Source organism: Caretta caretta, chromosome 1, assembly GCF_965140235.1.
Source record: "Caretta caretta isolate rCarCar2 chromosome 1, rCarCar1.hap1, whole genome shotgun sequence".
NCBI classification, from domain to species: Eukaryota; Metazoa; Chordata; order Testudines; family Cheloniidae; genus Caretta; species Caretta caretta.
In genome coordinates this window covers 226,655,153-226,676,327 of record NC_134206.1, presented here as the reverse complement: position 1 = coordinate 226,676,327, position 21,175 = coordinate 226,655,153, and the positions used below count along the sequence as shown (strand labels likewise).

Sequence of the window (21,175 nt, the reverse complement as noted above, 5' to 3'; positions counted from 1 at the left end):
GAACTGAAAATCAAGATAACGTCTGGCAGCACGGAGCCGTCAGGAATGTGCCATCTGCTGATTGATTCAGCAACAGCATGATGAATCAATTTCCATAGACTGGCATAGGAATAAATTCCTACAGAAATGAACCTCTAGAAACTGAGAACTTTGGGGTCTGATTCTGCAAACCAAGTTCCAGGAGCATCAGACAAGGCCCTGCTCCCTCCTCGTGTCCAGGCCACCTGGCCAGTGGCTTGGCACGAGCAACTCTAAGGCTGGTAACTATGATAACAACCTTGCAGAACCTGTGTGAGTGTGAGAATAAATATGAAATTGAATGGAATGTTATAGCTATAACTAACTGCTTACTATAATTCTTTCTGTATTCACAATAAATGTGGCATTTTGCCTTTTTCCCCCTTTAAGAAGATCCTGCTGGTTTTTATTTTATTGGTATAACACTTATTTACACATTCTCCACTTTACAGATTGCAGATTTCTCTCCTCTTACTACATTCCACCCTGCATATGTAGACTATTTCCCCTTCGTATAACTATCCAGCCAACCCTATTTGCAGCATTCTCCCTCTGTACACTTCTCCCAGAAAAGCACTGCAACGTGGCATATCAAGGCTACCAGACTAACTATAAACTATAATGCATTGTGTTCAATTGGAATTAAAGGGTTATAGTACCTTTAAAATTGATCTCATATTGTTGGGAACCAGCCTGAAATTGTAGGATGTCATTTGGATTCGCCAGAAATAAATTCTCCAAATCATCAGAAGTTAGCGCAGCGGCTCCCTGTAGTCCATCCTATAGAATGGAAACGTACGGAAAAAGTAATGGTTAAACCCATCTGGAAGGACAAAAGATTGTACAACTGCCTTTTTCATTCACTGATAAACGTGAGCCATGAATTCTGACCTCTGCTAGTAAAAAAACTGCATTGCTTATATGTTATTAGTGGGCCTGGGCCTACACAGGTAAATAAAGTGACAGCTCCCTAGCCACATCTATATCAGGTATAACACAGGATTGAGAGTGGAAAAATATAGTGGGAGGAGTGGAGGTCAACTTTGGACAACTAACTGAGGAAGCAACTTTGAAGGAGGCACACGGGGTCAGGAAGTTTGCTCCAGGCATAGAGGAAGTTACAGAGTTGTTTGTGGGAGAATGAGACTGAGGAAAAATAAATAAATGATAGTAATACTTAGCACTTACAGTGCCTACCATCCATAGATCTCAAAAGTGCTGCATAAGGAAAGGATGTCATCACCCTCCCGTGCCCCTCCAAAAATCTATACAATGAAGAAACCCACCCGGAATAGTTCTGGACATGAGAAATGCCACATTCATCTTCATGGGGCATTATCTTTGAAATGTAATGCCAAGCTTGATGTAAAACTGAACCATTTCACATCCCTTCCATGCCATCAGAGGTTCCAAAAGCCCCACCTGTTCTCTAACCTGCAGCTCCCATTGACTTCAATTGGAAATGTGCTCTGGAAATGATACTGGGCCCTTACAAGTTACCCGGTGGAATTCAAGCTGCTACTGGTTGGAACAAGCTATGAGAACATTTCTATTCCTGTGCCAGGCTATAGCTGCTCATGCAGAGATCTCTTTATTATGGATGGAGTTGGCTGGGACACCATAGTTTAGGTTGCCTGAACACTCCTCCATTATAGACCCTTTTATTTCAGTTGCTTATAACTTTACTAAAGTTTAACTGTTCGAGCTGAACTTTCCCATGCTAACAGAGGCTGAACTATTCAAGTTTTAGTGAAAACAGCTCAGCCATTCTGGAAAATTAGATTGGGGGGTGGGGGGAAGACACTTTGCCATTATTAAAAAATTCTTAAAATCATTTTGTTGAGAAGCTGTACAGCCCTCATTCTTTGGGAGCAGAGATTTGAAATTTGGCAAGGTGGGGGACTGCCCTGGGTCAGAGACTTGCCTTTTGTTGTCCTTGTGACAATCCACCTGAATTTGGCCAAGTTTATCAGCTTCCAAATACTGCCATTTTTACAAGCTCACGTGAGCCACAGACATTTGTAACAAGTTTGGCATCTAATTTCTTCAAACATTCTGTCTGAACAGAGCATGCTCCAATTGAGGACTACAGGGGCTCAGAGGGCTTTTCCTGCCAACCTTCCTCCTAAACGTCAGGGTCAACTTTGGTGCCAGGCACTTGAACAGAGACCGGAGAGACTTTCTCCTGCACACTCAAGGCTCCACTGCTGGTGCCCAGGTAGCATGGAGGAAGAGGAAGCAGCCTGAATCACATGCAAAAGGGAAGCAGGGACAGGCTATGGTGAAGAGGAGCAGAGGGGGTGGGGACAGGTGTGGGAAATATACTAGGGGACGGGCTGAGAGTGACAAGGCAAGAGAGAGTCTAAAACCACTAGGATACACTTCTGTCCAGAACCTGGAAGAGAACTCAGGACTCCTGAATCACAATGTTCCTCTGCTGTCTAGAAAATGCACGTGTAATCTGCTGGCAAAGTAGATCTTTCATTGCCTTATATAGGATGGTCCATTTATAAGGATAACAGCCTACTACTGCTGCCAATTGCTCCATTAGCTCAAGCGGTAGAGGTCTGTGCTGTTCCAATCCTGTTGATGACCCACAGGCTAATCTGTAATATGGGTGTGTGTCAGCATCCCCTTGTGGCAGGACTGGGAACTATACCCACTTGACTCCCTCCCCGTTACACTGCCAAACCCAACTCTGCATTTGTCAAGTCCTTATTAAGGCTCAATCCCTCCTGGCCAGGTCCTCAATAGTCTTTGCCCCCATTAGGATAATGGGACGGCAGAAGTTCCATGGCTCCAATAGGGGCTAATCAGTCTAGGTCTCCTGGGATTGGGAACTTCTTCTCTAAAAATCCCTGGCCGAGATAGGTAGTGGAACCTAGACCCGCCTAATCCACTGGGTTCCAGCTCAGGGCCCTTGTTTGGAACAGCGAGAATCCTTCTCAGTCCCATGCTGTTCTCTCAGCCGCTTCCTACCTTTGTAATCTTGCCAGCCTCCTGCCCCGTTTATCCCTCTTTGGAGCACTGGTTTGTCTGGCAGCTTCTCACCAGTCTGCTGGAGGGATCATCTCTCTTGCAGCTGCCCCACCCACTTACCTTGCAGCCCTTTTATCCAGCTGCTGTGGGACTGCCATTAAGCTCTGGCTAAGCAGGCAGGCAGTTGCTTTTTTAATCCTTTAGCTAATGAACCAGCATGAGGTGTATAGACCCTATGACAGGCTCAATATGGTTTCATTTGGTGAACGCTTTCTTTTGTCAATTTGCTTTTTTATATATAATATATATATATACATACATACACTTTTTTAAAAAGGAAATTACATACAGAAAATTACTTAAAGAGAATGTTAAAGTTACAAAGTCATATGTGAAAATAAATTAGGAAATGCCAGTATAAAGATCAGTGGACACTTGACAATTTTAGTTTTAAACTCTGTTCCTCAGCTGCCCACCTGTAAAATGGGGATAACATCCCTTCATCTCACAGGGGTCTTGTGAAGATTAATTCATTAATGCTGTGAAGCATTCACATACTATAGTCATGATTGCCACAGAAAATTTAGAATTCTTTATTAAGTGCTGGGTTTGGACCACGTAAAGTAAATAAAGCCCAGTCCCACAGACTGAATGAAGAGAATATAAATAAATAAATACTGAACAACTACCCCTTCATTGATCACCATCCATCCTGAGCACTCTGAGGCTGAAGTCCTATGGGAAAAAATAGTACGTGATCATGTTGTTAAAGACTATCAGTGCGCACGTACAAGAGAGCCAAATTACGATTGCACAGGCAACTTTCATTCTGGCCTCTCTCAATTTTGGAGTGCTTGACTTTGCAACCTTAAGAATGTTCTCTTTACATAGTTTTCTTCAGTAGAATACAAAAAAAAGGGGGAAAAGCCTGCTACTGGAAGGGCATTCTTCATGAATGTCGCATATATCCTGTTTATGATTCCCCATCACTAAGCCTGCTAATGCTTAGATCTCTGCTTCTTGGATATGATGAAAGTCTCAGCTTTTCTCATGATATTTTGGGAAGGGGTAGAGAAATTGGTACAAGATTTTAATCAGATGCCTTTTTGAGGGGGCTTATAAAAGCTTATAGGTGCTTGCTTTGCCAGAAATAAATACCCACACAGTGTCAATCATCTGGTTTTATTAATTGCTAACTACGCCATGGGAATGGGCCCATTGTTTTATAAAATCAAAAAAACAAACAATATCTACAGGTTACAATATAACAGAGGAGACTATTTGTGACATCCTTCCAGAGGTGGCTAAGAGGGACATTACAAGGTGCTCACCTGTTTCCCATATTCAATCCACTGGCCGAGATCATTTTTCCAATACCAAATCCATTTTGTCGTCATTATGAATTTGGGGGGTTTTGTAACCGATGATGGTGTGGAGAGGCGTCGAAGCAGAGCAGAAGAAGAGGTAAGTAACTTGAAATTGATGTTTTGATCTGCTGCCAAGCTAGAGAGAAATTCAGAATTACACTAGTGCTAACTGCATAAATTATCCTCTCTGGTCACTAGCTGAAAGGGCTTTCACATTATAGGTAGAACTGGTAGCACTGCCTCTAGTTAAGGTTGCTTAAGAAAAGTAGATCAGAAAATTGCCCCATGCAGGCATGCTCTGATTCAGGAGCTTCAGATCCTTGTGACCAGACACCCTCCTGCAAAAAAAGAGCTAACACTGTCTATATCTAACACAGAGCATGCAAACTACATGATGCTAGAGGCATCATTGCTGACTTTCTAGAAAGTCTGGGGCTACACCTAATTTATTGATACATGTTTTTTGTAATGAATGCTGATGATGCTAGTATTTGCTTGTGTTTGTATCCTCCTTGCCAGAAGAGTATAAGTTGTGTAGTGTTGGAGTTCACCAGCAATAAAAACCTGCAGTTGATCAGCATTCTTCTCATGCGGCAGTTATGGAGGGAATGGCCATATTTGAGGACTCTGTAGGCTTCATCTGTCCCCCAAGCTGCACTTGGGCATGCCGGATTTTAATCCTTGAGAAGCTTTGGAATTTGACTTAAAATAAGTCTGTCTGGCTCAGGCAAAGTGCCTCAAAGTGAGCCTTGCCTGACAAAGATGGATAAAAGCCTGCTGTTCTGGGCTGCCTGAGAACAGGCTTTGTAAAAACAGAACAGAAATCTTTTGTTCCTGGATAGGCAAGGGCCAGAACTCTCAAGCAATCACATCTGGCCACCCTTGAGCTTCAGAGATCACCAGTGCTCTATGATCAGAGTGACATGTCAGTGGAATGTGGGGCTTTGAGAGAAGGAACGAATAGGAAAGTGGGTGAATCTAGAGAACACTCCTATTGCATTCTATATCTATGAATAAGGTCTACCAGGCGGGCCCATCCTTCACAATGGAGAACTTCATAAAAGATTCGTCATGCCAAGTTCCAAATAATGGCTGTATAGAGGACTGACAGCCATAAAAACAGTCTGGGACAGGGGTTCCCAAACTTGGTTTGCGGCTTGTTCAGGGTAAGTCTCTGGCAGGCCGCGAGACACTTTGTTTACCTGAGTGTCCGCAGGTAATGGCCGCAGTTCGCTGTTCCCAGCCAATGGGAGCTGCAGGAAGTGGTGGCCCGGCCTGCACCGCTTCCCACAGCTCCCACTGACCAGGAACGGTGAACTGCAGCCACTAGTAGCTACCAGCAGACACTCAGGTAGACAAAGTGTCTCGCGGCCCACCAAGGGCTTAACCTGAACAAGCCACAAACCAAGTTTGGGAACCCCCGGTCTAGGAGAAGCTTTCATTCAGTTATTGGTAATAACTTCAATATGAACTCTATGTTATTATACACCCAGTCTGTGCATCAAATGCTACATGTTTCATTTGCCTATATAATCTCAATAACAGGGCAGAACTCCTCTACAGGCCATTTCACTTACCACAAGAACAGGTAAACATTTTCATAAAGCTATCTACTGTCTAACTTCTCTCTCTTCTCCTGAAAAGAAAAGGAGTACTTGTGGCACCTTAGAGACTAACCAATTTATTTGAGCATGAGCTTTCGTGAGCTACAGCTCACTTCATCGGATGCATACCGTGGAAACTGCAGCAGACTTTATATACATACAGAGATCATAAAACAATACCTCCTCCCACCCCACTGTCCTGCTGGTAATAGCTTATCTAAAGTGATCATCAAGTTGGGCCATTTCCAGCACAAATCCAGGTTCTCTCACCCTCCACCCCCCCCACACACAAACTCACTATCCTGCTGGTAATAGCTCATCCAAAGTGACCACTCTCCAAGTTTAAATCCAAGTTTAACCAGAACGTCCGGGGGCGGGGGGGGGGGGGGGAGGAAAAAACAAGGGGAAATAGGCTACCTTGCATAATGACTTAGCCACTCCCAGTCTCTATTTAAGCCTAAATTAATAGTATCCAATTTGCAAATGAATTCCAATTCAGCAGTTTCTCGCTGGAGTCTGGATTTGAAGTTTTTTTGTTTTACGATAGCGACCTTCATGTCTGTGATTGCGTGACCAGAGAGATTGAAGTGTTCTCCGACTAGTTTATGAATGTTATAATTCTTGAATTATAATTATAATTGCATCCGATGAAGTGAGCTGTAGCTCACGAAAGCTCATGCTCAAATAAATTGGTTAGTCTCTAAGGTGCCACAAGTACTCCTTTTCTTTTTGCGAATACAGACTAACAGGGCTGTTACTCTGAAACCTCTCTTCTCCTGTGCACCCTCAGACTGTCTCTCTGTATAGTTTCAGAGATCCTGTTCAGCAACGATTTATGTTACTGAGAAGTCTCTAGCAGAAGGTTATGAGGTCAACAGACAGCTTTCAGGTGAAGTCTTGGGCATGAAGCATTCGATGGGCATCAACCAGAAACAAGAGCTGGACTATCCTTGTGCTGCCCCAAAGCTATGTAGCTCCTTTACAGAGCTTAGCAAAGAAGCTATGTAGCTCCTTTACGGAGCTTAGCAAAGAAGCTATGTAGCTCCTTTACGGAGCTTAGCAAAGAAGCTATGTAGCTCCTTTACGGAGCTTAGCAAAGAGGTTTTAAGCATTATTATACCTGTCGTTTTGGGGGTCACAATAGGCCTTTTCGACTACCTCCATTTTGGGAACATCAAGCCAATTGACTCCATCAAACCTCTGCCATCGATAAGGCAGATGATAATGAATCATCCTGCAGTCATCTGCAAAGAGAACAAACATGCTAAGGAGCTCATATAACCTTAGAGCAGACTGATGGCAGGACACTGAAATGAACCAAGGGAGGAGGAATAAGCAGCAAACCCTGCAATGCATTATCATCATGATCTCTTTGGCCTTCTCCCCTTCCATTTGATTCTGCTCTCATGTACACTGGGGTAAATCAAAAGTTAGTCCACTGAAGTCAGAGCTAGATTGGAGTAAAACTGAAGGAAGAGTTGAAACATGCCCTTTCTAACTAGCGAAGCAGCGTAAGCTCTTTACATTATTGATTTTAAGTCGGAGTCCACACACCTTTCTTTGCTTAGATATCGCCCTGACAACTGACACTGGCATGTGTGAGAGCAGTGTTGTTTATCACTGTGACACGTAGGTATGACCCAGCATTTATCAGCTCAGCCCCAAACACGCAAGGGGAGTAAGCGCAATTCCTCTCAAGGTTAAGCAAACAGGTTACAACAGGGAAACCCTGGTGCTATTTTGGTTTTGTTTCTCCCTCAGTTTTTTAAAGAGAGTTTCAGGACCAGAAGGTGAACACACTGAAGGCTTGACTGTGCCTTTTAGGCCCAGCCCAAAGCACAGGGGAGTATGAACCGCAACACTCGAGAGGAAAGCGCCAACAAGAGCGCAGACTACTCATTCACAGGCAGCCAGCTTGCTCGGCAGGCAAAAGTGTTGGGGCTGGATGGAGCCATAGGCCTTGCCTCTTCCCTGCTCTCTTTGGGCCACCATGTGCCCTCAGTGGAGTAAGGAAGAAGTCGTCCCTGAGTGCAGGACGGGCAATACTGCCACGTCCATTATGCAGCCAGAGCAGGACTGAGGAAAGGTTTATTATTATTTGTATCATTGTAGCACCTAGGAGCCCCAGTCATGGATTAGGCCCCTTCTGTGGTAGGTGCTGTACAAACACAAAAGAAAAAGATGTTCCCTGCCCCAAAGAGCCATTATGCCCATAATCGGAGCCCTAGCAAGGGGCAACTCCCATTCAGCTCTGTCTCCTCTGCATTTACATCAAACTACTACATATATCTCACTCCTCAGTCTCACAGAGAGAGTGAAAGTCAAGTTCCTTCCTTTAGCCAGCACTTGCATTGGCTTGGAGACACTCCAGAGGGAGTCATGGCTAGTCATTCTTGGCCAGAGCTAATTTCTTGCTGTATGTAGGAAAGCTTAGAAGGGGGTCAATTCTTTAAAAGCACAATATTTTAAAAACAAATGCTAGAATCCTATTACCAAGACAGGACGAGGATTGTCTGACTCTTACACTGCATACCAGACAAAGAGCCTTAGTAGAACAATCTTTCCTGGAGTATGAGTCTGGCACAAACAAACAAAAAAAACATACCTCCTAGGCAACTCACTTCAGTATTTTCAACTTTAATCAGCAACATCAGTAATTGAAGCAGCTTGACATAACTCAGCTGGTTCACATAAAAAGAACTAGACGATGTGCTACTGCAGGCCATATAGTAAAGGGCTTAACGGGAAATGAACATGGCTATAATCAGACCCAGGTACTGGTCTGCAAGGACTTCTGCTTCAAGTCTGACAACAGCAGCTTTCTCCGATTTTTATCTTTTAAAAAATTAACCCACCAAAACTATTAGGTTTAACAGCCCTGGAGACTGACTTACTCTAGCCACAGAAACATGCAAGCAATGACACTGCAAGCTTCCCCCATCTAGCCCCACCAGCATGACTCACCCCTGATTGGGAGGGCCCACCTCTAAGAGAGAGGGCACATCAGTATTTGTCTAGTCAGTCTGACTTTTCCTCTGAATCTCTTCACAACTGCGACAGCTTTTAGTCCCTGTTTTAGACCAACTCACCTTGAAGGCATCAGATATGGGATGGAGAATCATTACTACCAACACTGAGCCAGTGATCCAGATATGAAAGTTTCCATATCCCATTACTAGTCAGAGATATGAAGTCTGCACAGGGCAGTTCCTGTTGACAGTCGATAGATAACATCATTAGTCAGACTTACCTTTATGTTTGCAGTACCTCCAGATATAGTACAGGCATATCTCATCACATTTTTTAATTTCATTGCTCCCAGAAGCGTTAGAAGGAGGAACAGCTTTGACACCTGTGGGAAAGAACAGTCTAGAGCACATCAAACATATCTCCTCATGCCAAACAACAAAACACCCTGCAACAGAGAAAAAAAATAGATGAGCTGGATTCTCGGTTCTGTCCGAGAGGCAGCAAGGAGCTGGTTGCAGCTGCCGGATTCGGAGCCTGGTGCAAGTGAGGGCTACCCACACAACACTAACTGACACCAGTTACATTAACATCAGGAACCTGGAAGGGAGGTTTAGTAGTGTTACTATCTATAGGAGAAAAAGAGAGAGCACGCATGCGTGCGCCTGGAGCACAGTGCCTGGCGTAAGACCTGAGGCCTGAACCATAGTAAGCAAAGTCAGGCCACACAAAGCAGATGCTTACTGTCTGTTACATGAACTTTGCAGTGGTATGACTAGTGTTTCTGAACCACAGGCACTCCTAAATAGTATTAAACACTGGGTATTCATGCAAACACATTCCAGAAGGTTAGCACAGGCCTGCCTCAACATAGAGTTACGGCATGAACACACTCCTTGAAGATGGTACAGGAACACATCAAACCCTCCTAAAATAAGGATGACAAGATAATGGATGGAGATGTTTTGTTCGAACCTACAGGTACAAGGTGCAGGCTGGTAACTAACCACGTCAGAAGTTTAATATGTAACTTGTTTGTATCAATGTACAAAAGAGAAACCACATTGGGGTTGCCAGTGTTGGGGCCCGTGTGTGCACGTGCGTGTTCTCTCCTTATTCTGTCCCAGCCCTGTCTGTAGTCGGTTTAGCAGACCTCAGCAGTACCCCCCCCCCCCCGAAAGACCACAGACTCGGTTCAGTGGCGAAGGCGCTCGGCCACGTTTCTTGTCGACGAAGGACAGTCCTAGTCCCCTATAGGAGCTACAGGTACACTAACACACGTATGCCCATGACAATGGTACCAGGTCAGTCAGCAGCAGGAGTCTCTGCTGTCCCCTAGGTTGGGCAAAGATGCCCCTCCTAGGATTTCTCTTTTATACATCGACACAAACAAGTTGCGGATGAATACCCAGCGCCTAGTACTTCTTAAGAGTGCCTGTGCTCTAGCAACACTAGCTATACCATTGCCAAGCACTGGTCAGTGACCTTGTAAGCATCTGCTTTGATACATGGCCTGACTTTGCTGCCTGTTCAGGCCGCACGTCTTGCACCAGGTCCCGTGCACCAGGCTCTCTCTCTACTACATTATTCATATTCCAGAGTGGGCTTCAACACAACCTCTCAGCTAATAAAGATGTATAACTATATTTTATATTCTACTTGTTGGGGACAAGAGATGGGAAGAACCGAGATCCAAGCCACGATGTGGGATGATTTAACGGGCATACTAACAAGCTGCCAAACCACCAACAGATGGGCTATAATTGAAATTAAAAACGAAGAAGTCTTCAGCCTCAAGGGTGAGGGAAAAAAGGTGGGAAGGGAGAGAGCAGGACTCTGCAATAGCCTCTCCTAGCAGTTCACAGGCAAAAAAGATCTGTGCCTTTATCTTTGCTCCAATCACTTCTCAGCTCCGGGGGTTGCTCTAGCACTCTTCCACCTTACGTGACCCACATCATAACCCAACGAAAAGCAGCCACTAGATTAGATCCTCCCTGGTTGACATCAGTGGAATCATACTGGTTTACACGAGCACATGACCTGGCCTTAACGTTCAAGGCAAACAAACTGTATTTTTCCCCACCACCATCCTACTACTTATATAATCTATTATTAGTAATTCTTACAAATGAACGTGGTCATTCCAGCTAGTGAAATTGAAATTCGACTACTAGTCCTCAGTAGCAGCTTCCTGTACAACAATCACTGGCCAGGGATCTATTGTGTATGAAAAGATACAGATACATATTGCCTAGAAGTGCTCTCCAATGCACGGTCTGTGATAGGGTCTAGCACTGTTTGATCCATTCTTGTGAGCACGAAGGCAGAGGAGGAGTGAATGTCAATACGCAGGCCTACACTCAAGAATTAAGGAAATGGGAAAGCAGAAAAGATGGTTCAACATACAAATTAACTGGCACATCTATAGTTTTACCTTGTGAGGTAGACTCATGTGATGTAGAGGCTGGTGTAGTGGAAGTGGGCCTAGGTCCAATTTCTTCTGGATTCCCAGCACTTGCTTTCTTTTTATCTCCAACTGGTGTAGCTCTGTTGTGTGGGGGAGGCACTGAAAGCAGAAAAGGATGGTGAAATCCCACAAAGATGTAGGTAAAAAGACTAGCCTTCAACACGTCCAAGGGAGGGGGAAACATCATTCATGCTACAATTTACACCTGTTCGTTAACACTTACTTTTCCACTGGCCCACCTCCTTGCTGAACTCCGTATGCTTGTGATCACAGATGACCTGGATGTTCTTCACTGTGATAATATTTAATCCTTCTGCTATCAGCAACCTCAGCACATTGCCGTCCAGAATCCTGTGGGATCTGTTGCACTTGGAAAACCTACACTCTCCTCGGAGGAAATGTCGGCAAACATGAAGTTTGTTGCAATTGTCTTGCTGGCTGCAAGTCCCATGTGGTCCTCTACCTTTGTTATAGAATTGGCAGACCTGGGGAGGGAGGGAGAAATGACTAAAAGAGGGAAACACTCCTCCCCTCCCTCCCCCCTTCCAGTCATTACGCTTTTCTTAACCCAACCTGCATATGGATTCTGTAATGGAAAAGATGGGAATAAAACAAAACCCATAATCACTGGGCATATTTCTGGAGTGGAAGGTCACCGGGAACAGACATTTTAAAGCATTTTCATGGATTTCAAAGTCGTGTGAGGTTTCCAGAGGGCATGCCAACCTTTCTAACAAATGGCACTTTTGGCCACACCAAGTTGTTTTTATATGGTATTTATTATTTGTGTTGCAGGAGGGCCTAGAAGCACCAGTCACGGACCAGGCGCCCATTGTGTTAGATGCTGTACAAACACAGAACAAAAGATGGCCCCCGCCTCACTCAGCTTACAATATGTTGCAAAAGTGTATCATTTCTTGAGGCAGGGTCTGTCTTTTTCTCTGTTTGTGCAGCGCCTAGCAGAATGGGGTCCTGTGATCCATGACTAAGGCTCTTAGCTGTTACAGTAATTAAAAACATGAAATTCTAAACTGCAAAAGCCAGGCTTCCTTTTTGCTTGGATGATTGCATTTTTAACAGGTTTGTTCTACACTTTTTCTAGGTCTTTCTTACGTTGGACTGAGAAGTAAGTGAGCCACACCTTACAATTCATACACAAATGATGTCTCCCTACTTAACACAGACTACTATTCGGTCTCTTACCAAGATCTCGTTATCAAGATCCTTGGATGGGAAAAGTGCTAGAAAATGCCAAGTATGACTAGAGTATGTTACTGTAAAGAGTTAAATAGTACATCAACTTAGAGAGAAAACTAATATTGCCAAAATAAACTATGAGTACATTTTGAGATGCATTATCCTTGTTTTCTGTCTGCTCACTGAACAGAGGGAGCACTCAATGACTTGGGCCCAGGATACCCACAACCGCAGCTGAAAGCTCTGCTCCTCTGGCAGAAGGGAACTTTCCATTCTAAAGGTGAGTCTAGTGGTGGGATCACTTGATGATTACCTGTTCTGTTCATTCCCTCTGAAGCACCTGGCATTGACCGCTATCAGAAGACAGGATTCTGGGCTAGATGGACCATCGGTTTGACCCACTATGGTCATCCTTATGTTCTAGCCTGTGCAGGAGACAACGCTTTCTTGGAGACCACTCCATGACTAAACAATAAAATCCCACAGGATCTTGGAACCATCTTCTGCTCCAAGGGCAAGACATTTCTACGAAACTGCCTTTGTGTACAGACTTCCTAAAAAAATCCCCACACAATTTATCCTAAAAGTGGAAGGGGGGAAAAAACAAAAACAAACAAAAAACACAACACGTGACAGAGGCTACTCTTATTTAATGGCAGAAAGGCCTAATGCAGTGGTGTGCAAACTTTTCCAGTCACCCCACCCCCCCTTACCATTCACGGAATTTGTCGCCCCCTTCCCCCTCCATTGCTTGTAATCTGAAGTAATCCCTTATTTCTGCACTGCTGCTAGTGGCGGAGCTGCCTTGAGAGCTGGCAGGAGGGAGAGTAGCAGCTGCTGGCCAGGGCATACGTGTTGTTTGCGGCGCAGGACGACTTTTTTTTAATCCTGCTCCCATCCCACCCTGCAATACCTACTCTATTTGTATCCTGCTCCTGCTATTACAGCAGCAGGCCCTGCAGGATCCCAGTTTCTTCACACTCCCCAGAGAATCTCTTGTCTCCCTCACCCCAAGGGGGGGGTGCACTCTCCAATTTGCATACCACTGGCCTAATGGATAGAGCACTGGACTGGGACTCAGGAGACATTCCAGCTCTGCCACTGGCCTGCTGGGTGATACTGGGCAAGTCACTTCCCCACTCGGTACCTCAGTTTTTCCATCTGTAAAGTGCGAGTAATGATACTTGTACTCCTTTGTAAAGTACTCTGAGCTCTAGATGAAGAGCTCTGTAATAAATTGTCTAACTCTTATAATTATTAATACACTTTTAGAAGATGCTCACTGATGTGGGCTGTATACAAACCAGAAAAGCTGGAATGATTCACAGATTTTTGGAAGCCTGACCCAGGCCTGCTCAGTATGGAGAAAGCTGTTAGGCTTGGAGTGGTACATGTCTGATTTGACTGCCTACGTACAGCGCTAGAAGACCCTCAGTATTTTCTGTGTAGAATGCTCGCTGCTACTTGTTTTTCCCCTCTCCAGATAGGGGAATCTCTCTTCCCCACCTTCCCCTGCTAGGCACAAGACATTTTAGTGTTTGTCACTTTCCCATCTCAGACTCACTTTCCCCCTCTTTAGCAGTTCCCCCTTCTCACTCCATCACCTTATTTACTCACAAAACTGCTTCTCTTACATGTCAACCAACCTTTCACAGTGCTTTAAAATGACTCCGGCACCAGAACAACAGACATTCATGCCTCGACAGACATTTATGGAAGCCTCCCATTTTGAAAGAAGTATCCCTAGCAGAAGTTTCAGGGGAAAAAATCCTAACAGTTTTCAGCTGACAACTAGATTTTGGAATGGATCAACCAGTCAATCACTGCATAGGGATTCTGGGGACTAGTGTCCTCCAGCAGAAACTGACAGACCAGTAGAAGAGTCATGAATTCCAATGCCAACTAGGAATGTCCTTACACAATGTTGGATTTTATTTTTGCTTTGGCAGATGTGTATGCGCCTCTATAGGCCAGGACTGGAATTGTTGGAGAGGCTACAAGTCATGACTATATACTGGAGAAGCTGGGGCTGTATGCAGAGGGGAAACCAGACATCATGCTAGCTTACAGTCTATCCTTCACAAGTTGTGATTACACAAAATTTGTACAAAATAAATTAATGGCACCAGTTACCACACAAGAGGAAAATTGCAGGCAAATCATCTGACTTAGTTGCCACAGCAAATGCAAATACAGCATCAAGGAGATAAAGTAACCAGGAAATACAATGGTACATCTCTCACCCAGATAAGAAACAAAGCACACAAGTCTCTGGGGACAAATTAAGGTAAAAAAAAAGGATAAAGAGCGTTAAATCCATGAGACTCACAATTATTCTAGGATTTCAAGCTCATTAATAGTAAATAGACTAGGTGCTGGTATCTTAGCTCATTCATAAATGTGTTTGTTGAAAGGGGGTGTGTGGTTTGTCTTCATGTTTCTGTCCCGGTCTTGGTTGCTGCTTGTTTAAGAGATTCCAAGGCCAGTACGGACCATTAGATAATCTAGTCTGACTTGCTGCATAGCACAAAACAAATTTTGGCTCAGAAACCCCAATGACTAATTAGACCAACGCATTTCAGTCCTCAGGAAACTGAACTCCTGTGGGCCCCATACCCAAGGCCTTCGCAGTGGCAGGGAATTGATTGAAGACACTGCATCAGGCTTGTTCCAGCCTTTATTTCTATGGTCACAGTAAGAATTAAAATGTGGGGGGGAGGATGTGTAAAAGCAGATATTACTCCTGGGGGCATTATGCGCCAAAACATTAAAAATTCTGCACACAATATTTTAAAATTCTGCAAATTTTATTTGTCAAAACAACATTATATAATCAAGCCAGTTTCAATTATCTGGGTAATGTATTTCAAAATACCGGTCAGCAAGTATGTCTGTAAGAATACTGACAATGCAAAAATCCCCCCAGAAGTAGAGAATTAAAGAAACTATAACAACCCAGTTCCTGTTTCTCTGTCCCCTTCCCCCTGCCCAGAGCCAGCCAGGGGGCCAGATACCTGCACCCCCTCTTCCCTAGAGTCAAGCTGTGGCTCCCCCAGCACAGACACCCACTCCCTCCTCTGAATCCCTGGGCTCTGGGGGAGGGAATAAACAGCCTGATGCTCGGTCCCAGGAGTTTCGCATGTTGCCGCCCACTGCTTCCCTCAGGGCATGCTGTGAACTGCAGCTGCCAGGAACCCTTTAACTCCCTTTCCCTCCCCACAGCAGTGTCTTCTAAGTGCAAGCTGGGCTCTTCCAAGTTGTGGCCCCTAGTGGCGGTGAGCAGCACTGCAGCCCATTTCTGTGGGGGAAAGGAAATTCTGCGCACACATTAACTTCTGCAAAATTCTGCATTGTGCAAGTGGTGCAGAATTCCCCCAAGAGTAAGATATTTGTATGCAAATATTGATATTCTTTCCAAGGAGCTAAAAAAATTCAAATATGTTTCTAACTCTGGTGAGTGCATATTCACTGTCCATTGCATCTTCAGCACAACCCCTTTTCGTTTTGCAAGATGACTGAATTTATGGAGACTGCTACACAGGAAAAGTGTTCATGATCTGGTTTGTATGGCTTGAATGCTAACTGTAAAATTTGGACTAAAGAGGTGGAAATGCTTGGGCTTTTGTTGTTGTTGTTAGGGTGTTGGACAGCCCTAAAATGGACCCTTTCTATTCTAGGAGGGGCACAATAATTTTAAAAATAGACACTTTTCTGTCATTTCCTTGCATAACTTCAATACTGAATAAGATGTAAGCAAACTCCCTGCCCCACCACCACCTTTCCCCTCTAATTCAAACCTACTGTAAGCTTTCAGAAAGCAATAATACTTAATATTTTTACAGAACCATCTTTGGATTTCAAAGTATTGTTGGCCTTTTTGTCCCAAATAGTTAGTCAATATTTGGAGCTTGCAGATTGTTTCCGTTAGGAGGAGAAATTGATGATGGGAGTCAGATGAGTCTTATAGGGTGCAACCCTGTTTATTTACACAGAATGTGCCCAACATCCTGTTTCTCTGAACACAGCAGGAACAAACAGCAGGCAGTTTCCTTACTCACAATTCCAAGCCGCTTTCTAGCCAGCAGGCTGCCCAAAAGACGCTCTCTGGCTTCCTCCCAGGGCCACCTACCAGTGCTTCCTTGGCTGTCTCCTACCTTTTTCTTGTCTTGTCTGCTTCAGACATACATAGGCCCTGTGTTTGCAATCAGCTCCCAAGGGAAACCCTACCATCCACAGAGCTCAGCTTCTGAGCAGCCTTGCATGTAGCTGAGTCCCTTGAATGGTGGTATCCACTGTCCCTAGCTCTCTTACTCCATAAAAGGAGTTTAATTGCTTCTTCCATTTACCTTGAATGAAGGGTAGCTAATGTGCCCAGCCGCCTCAGTGCTCACCTATAGTTCAAAGACATGCCTGCTCGTAGCCACCAAACACCCTCCAGCAAAACAGTATTTTACAAAACATCAGTAAGCCTGGGTCTATACTACAAAGTTTCGTTGGCACAGCTGTGTTAGTCGGGGTGTGAAAAGACACGCTCTCCCCCTCCCCCCCGCCAGCCAACATAACTAGGCTGCCAAACCCCCACCACAGGCACAGCTATGCCAACAGAAGAGGGCTTCTGTCAGCCTAGTTAAGGTCATTCAGAGAAGTTGTGTTACTATGCTGACAAACTCCTGTTGGCATACAGCCAGTCTACACGCTGGTACAGCTATCCTGGCAATGCACTAGTAATGTAGACAAGGCCTCCCAACAGCCCTTCACGCTAGGTATTTTATCTCCAATTTACATAGCCATAGAAACTAAGTCAGAGAGTAGATTTAGTCATACAGTGAATCAGTTGCAAAGGAAAAAAAATCTAGGTTCCCTGACATCCAATTCCATGCTTCAGCTTCAACATCATATCTCACCTCTTCCATCCCTATTCAGCAAAGAGCCTTTCCTTAAGAAATCAGTATGACTCACATCAGGCAGGAGGAAAGGGTCATTCTGGAGGAGCAGGACCCGCAGCTCATTCTCGTTGAGGCCACTGACTTCATGGGTCTTCAGCACTTTTCGGTTTTCATCCGTGAAGATATCATGGGAGTATTTACATGCCCTGGAAAGGAACACACAAAATTCAGATCAAATATGTTGATCTTTAACCAGGGTGGCTTATGAAAGCAACCACACCTAAAGAACAGCAAGGAAGGTGAGAGTGGGAGAAGGAAACAGATGAGACTAGAAAGGAAGCTTGGCAGAAGCATAGAGAACAAGGGAAGCCTAGCAAGAAATCTATCTTAGTTATATATATAATGGCCTCCATTAGCATAGACTGTGAGGTGCTCAGGTTCTTTAATAGATTTATCCTCACAACACCCCTGTGTGCTAGGGAAGTGCTATTATCCCTGTTTTGTTTTTAAAACAGATGGGGAATTGTGGCTCAGAGAGGCTAAGTGACTTCTGTGGCAGAAGGAAGTCTGGCAGAATCAGGTTCCCCAAGTCCTAGGCTAATGCCTTAAGCAGGGTGGATAAAAAACAAGAACAATGAATTTTCAAAAATTGATTTTTTTATTTAAATATCTGATTTAAATTAAATTAGTTTTATTTTTAAAAATAAACCTATTTAAAATTTAATTTTAAATTATGACAACCTATGTTAAGACCTAAATTTACTATAATCTATTAAAATCATTTAAATTAAAATTTAAAAATTAAGTAGTAAGTTTCCTATCAAATCACTGAGCTGATTAAAGTCACTGGCTAAGCACCTGCAACCAGCATTTGTTGAACTGCTAAACCAGATTTTGACACCAGTAGCCTCTTGTAGGTGCAGAGAGAATTCTTTCTTTCAGTTTATTCAACTAGTTCAGTTCAATAACTACTTCATTCAAAGCTAAGAAACTAATCTGGAATTGAAAATGCAGGGATGCTTGTTTTCTTCTTACAATCTATGCATAAGAACTAGGCCCTGGTCTACACGGGGGCTGGGGGGGGGGGGGTCGACCTAAAATACGCAACTTCGTGTCTGGACAAGACACAATAAATTGATCCCCGATAGAGCGATCACTACCCACCGATCCAGCAGGTAGTGAAGGCCTGCCCTAGGTGTGAGAGGATAAGATCTACTAAAAACTTGAAGGGCGTGATGACCACAGAAACAAGTTGTTCAATTCACTAACAGCAGATACTACTGCTTTTCTTTAATAAATCAGTTAGTTTTAAAAGCAAAACTTGTTTTGATATTTTTTTCTTATGTACCCAGCCCACTGAAAGTAGTTTGTTGGGTGCCTCCATCTGGCTGTGTCACATGTGCCAGCTGGGCACATCTTGGGGGGAAAACTCTGTCCCTTCGGTCTTTTAATTGATTCTTGTTTTTCCACCTTGTTCCCCTAGGATTACCATACAGAGATCCCCAAATAGAGGACACTCCTGGGGGAGGGGAGAGGAGGGAACTGGGGAGGTACAGTTTGGAGGAGGGGGGCCACTGGATGGGTGTGTCGTACTGGGAGGGGGAGTTAGGGTTAGGCTGCTCCAGCTCTGGCAGCTGCTCTGGCCCTGGTGGCTAACCCAGCCCGCATAGGTGCTGGAACTAGGGGTGCTACTGCACCCCCTGGCTTGAAGTGGTTTCTCTCACTTACAGGATTTACAGTTTGGTTCTATGGCTCTCAGCACCCCCATTATAAAAAACTGTTCCAGCACTCCTGCCAGCTCCTGTTCCAGCACCAGCCCTGGCCACTGCTTCTGCCCCAGTCTGGCCACAGCCACTGCTCCAGCCCTAGGGGCTGACTGCTGGCCGCTGACCCAACCCTGATTGCTGCTCCTGCAGCAGGGGCAAACAGTTGCTCCAGTCCCGCCATTGCAGCAGGGCTGAAGCTAAAGAAGTCACGGTGTCCTGTGACCTCTGTGACAATATTGTATCCTTACTAATAAGAAACAAAATGAACTTCTGCATAGCTTAGTCAAGGACAAGGAGCTTGAAAATGACATGGATGGTGAGAGGAAGCTTGTGAAGTGTGTCAGAGTGACATGGTCAGAAAAGCAGATGGGGAAGATTACTTTAGCACAAAAAAATAAAATTGGATAGAGAAGGTGGTGGTTACAGATTACAGAGAAGGACATGGCAAAAATGGTTGCAGTGGTATGGAGTGGTTGCCCAGAAAGCAGCAACAGTTTGTCAAGCGCTCAAAGGTGCACTCAGAATAGAGAAAGGAGTTGAATAGGACAAGGACGTGGTTCACCTTGCTGACAAGGAAGGTAGAGGAAAGATTTAGAAAAGTTTAAAGAAATATGGAACCCAATCTTATGGGTTGTGTACAAAGAAGGGAGGGGAGAAATCAGGACAATAAAGTATTAAAAGGGATCGGTTTAATCTCAGAGCAACAATAAGCCATTTGCAGTGAGAATGAAGGACAACATAAGATAATCAGGAATGCTGAGGGAACTAGGATAGATCCAGAAACAATGCTAACTGTTAGTCTGGCTAGTCTGAAATGTGACTCAGTAAAGCCCTGTAACTATGCGTACTAAAATAAAATATATAAAATAAAACTTCTCCTGTCACTGTTCAATGTAACTACTGTTTAGTGCTTACCCTCTGAAGGTCTCCGACTTTTGAACCTTCTGTTCACATGCTGCTATTGATCTGCCCCTTGTCCTGTACAAGACTTGATTCCTGTAGTTTTTTCCCCTCCCAGTATCATTATATAACACTACAGGTTTGCCTCGTGTTTTATTAACAAATTGACCTTATTTTCCGTCTTAAGGAGTTTATGATCCAAGACCCCTAATTCCGCATTAGGACCTGAAAGTATAGGCTCCTAGGCCTGTATGGAATCCTACTTGTACTGAATAAACTGAAAACAGTAAAGTCAACAGGGCGACGAGGGGGAGGTGGGGAGAAATCAAGAGCAGGATAGGTTCAAAGGGTGATACTCCTGCATATTTAAGTGTAGATTTGATCCCTAGAGTCAAATTCTCTTCTGGGTTATTCCAGCATAAACCCAAAGTAACCTACAACACTACTTGTCCAATAGAATTTGGATAATTTATTGTAGAATAAATCCCTGTTAAAAATTCCTATGTTAAGAAAAAACTTTGCACTGCCTAAGAAAAGAGGAACTATTTACCCAGGAATGCATTTTATCTACATTTTATCAAAATGTTGTCTCCTTTATGAGCCTAAAGGAAATGAATAGATTTGAATATCTCCCTATATATGTAAAACAACAATGTTATAAAATGCAGATTGTGGGGCTGAGGAGTGAAAAGCCTCATTAAAAATAATGCAAAGCACAGCATATTCTCTTTGGAAGGAATCAGAACAATTGTTCTTCCAATTCTGTCTCTTTCTAACTAACTTATTTTAACAGGTTATATAAGCAAGATATGTTGGATTTTCCTACACGTGGAATATGCCTGAGAGGGGTCAGCCCAGGGTGGGTTAGGACAAATTACACCACCACCATAATCTTTGGATATAACATCAGTCATTAGTGAGGACACACTGGTCATATCCAGAGCTAAATCCCACCTAGGCCACTTTCAACTGAGCAAGTTTCCTATAGGGCCTTTTATCTGCAAGCGGGAGCGAGAAGTACCAC

At 44.0% G+C, this 21,175-nt stretch overlaps 1 protein-coding gene across 3 annotated transcripts in view; it reads right to left on the bottom strand.

Moving 5' to 3' along the window:
- LOC125624149 (protein mono-ADP-ribosyltransferase PARP12-like) overlaps window positions 1–21,175 on the bottom strand; it is a 41,206-nt gene that overhangs the window by 12,807 nt on the left and 7,224 nt on the right. For all 3 annotated transcript variants that reach the window (XM_075121116.1, XM_075121117.1, XM_048824550.2), the window contains exons 2-8: window positions 17,559–17,691; window positions 11,626–11,887; window positions 11,370–11,501; window positions 9,219–9,320; window positions 7,089–7,212; window positions 4,329–4,500; window positions 678–798 (exon numbers count right to left, since the gene is read on the bottom strand). In XM_075121116.1, the coding sequence (XP_074977217.1) occupies window positions 678–798; window positions 4,329–4,500; window positions 7,089–7,212; window positions 9,219–9,320; window positions 11,370–11,501; window positions 11,626–11,887; window positions 17,559–17,691 (1,046 nt within the window). The remainder of the gene's footprint in view (window positions 1–677; window positions 799–4,328; window positions 4,501–7,088; window positions 7,213–9,218; window positions 9,321–11,369; window positions 11,502–11,625; window positions 11,888–17,558; window positions 17,692–21,175) is intronic.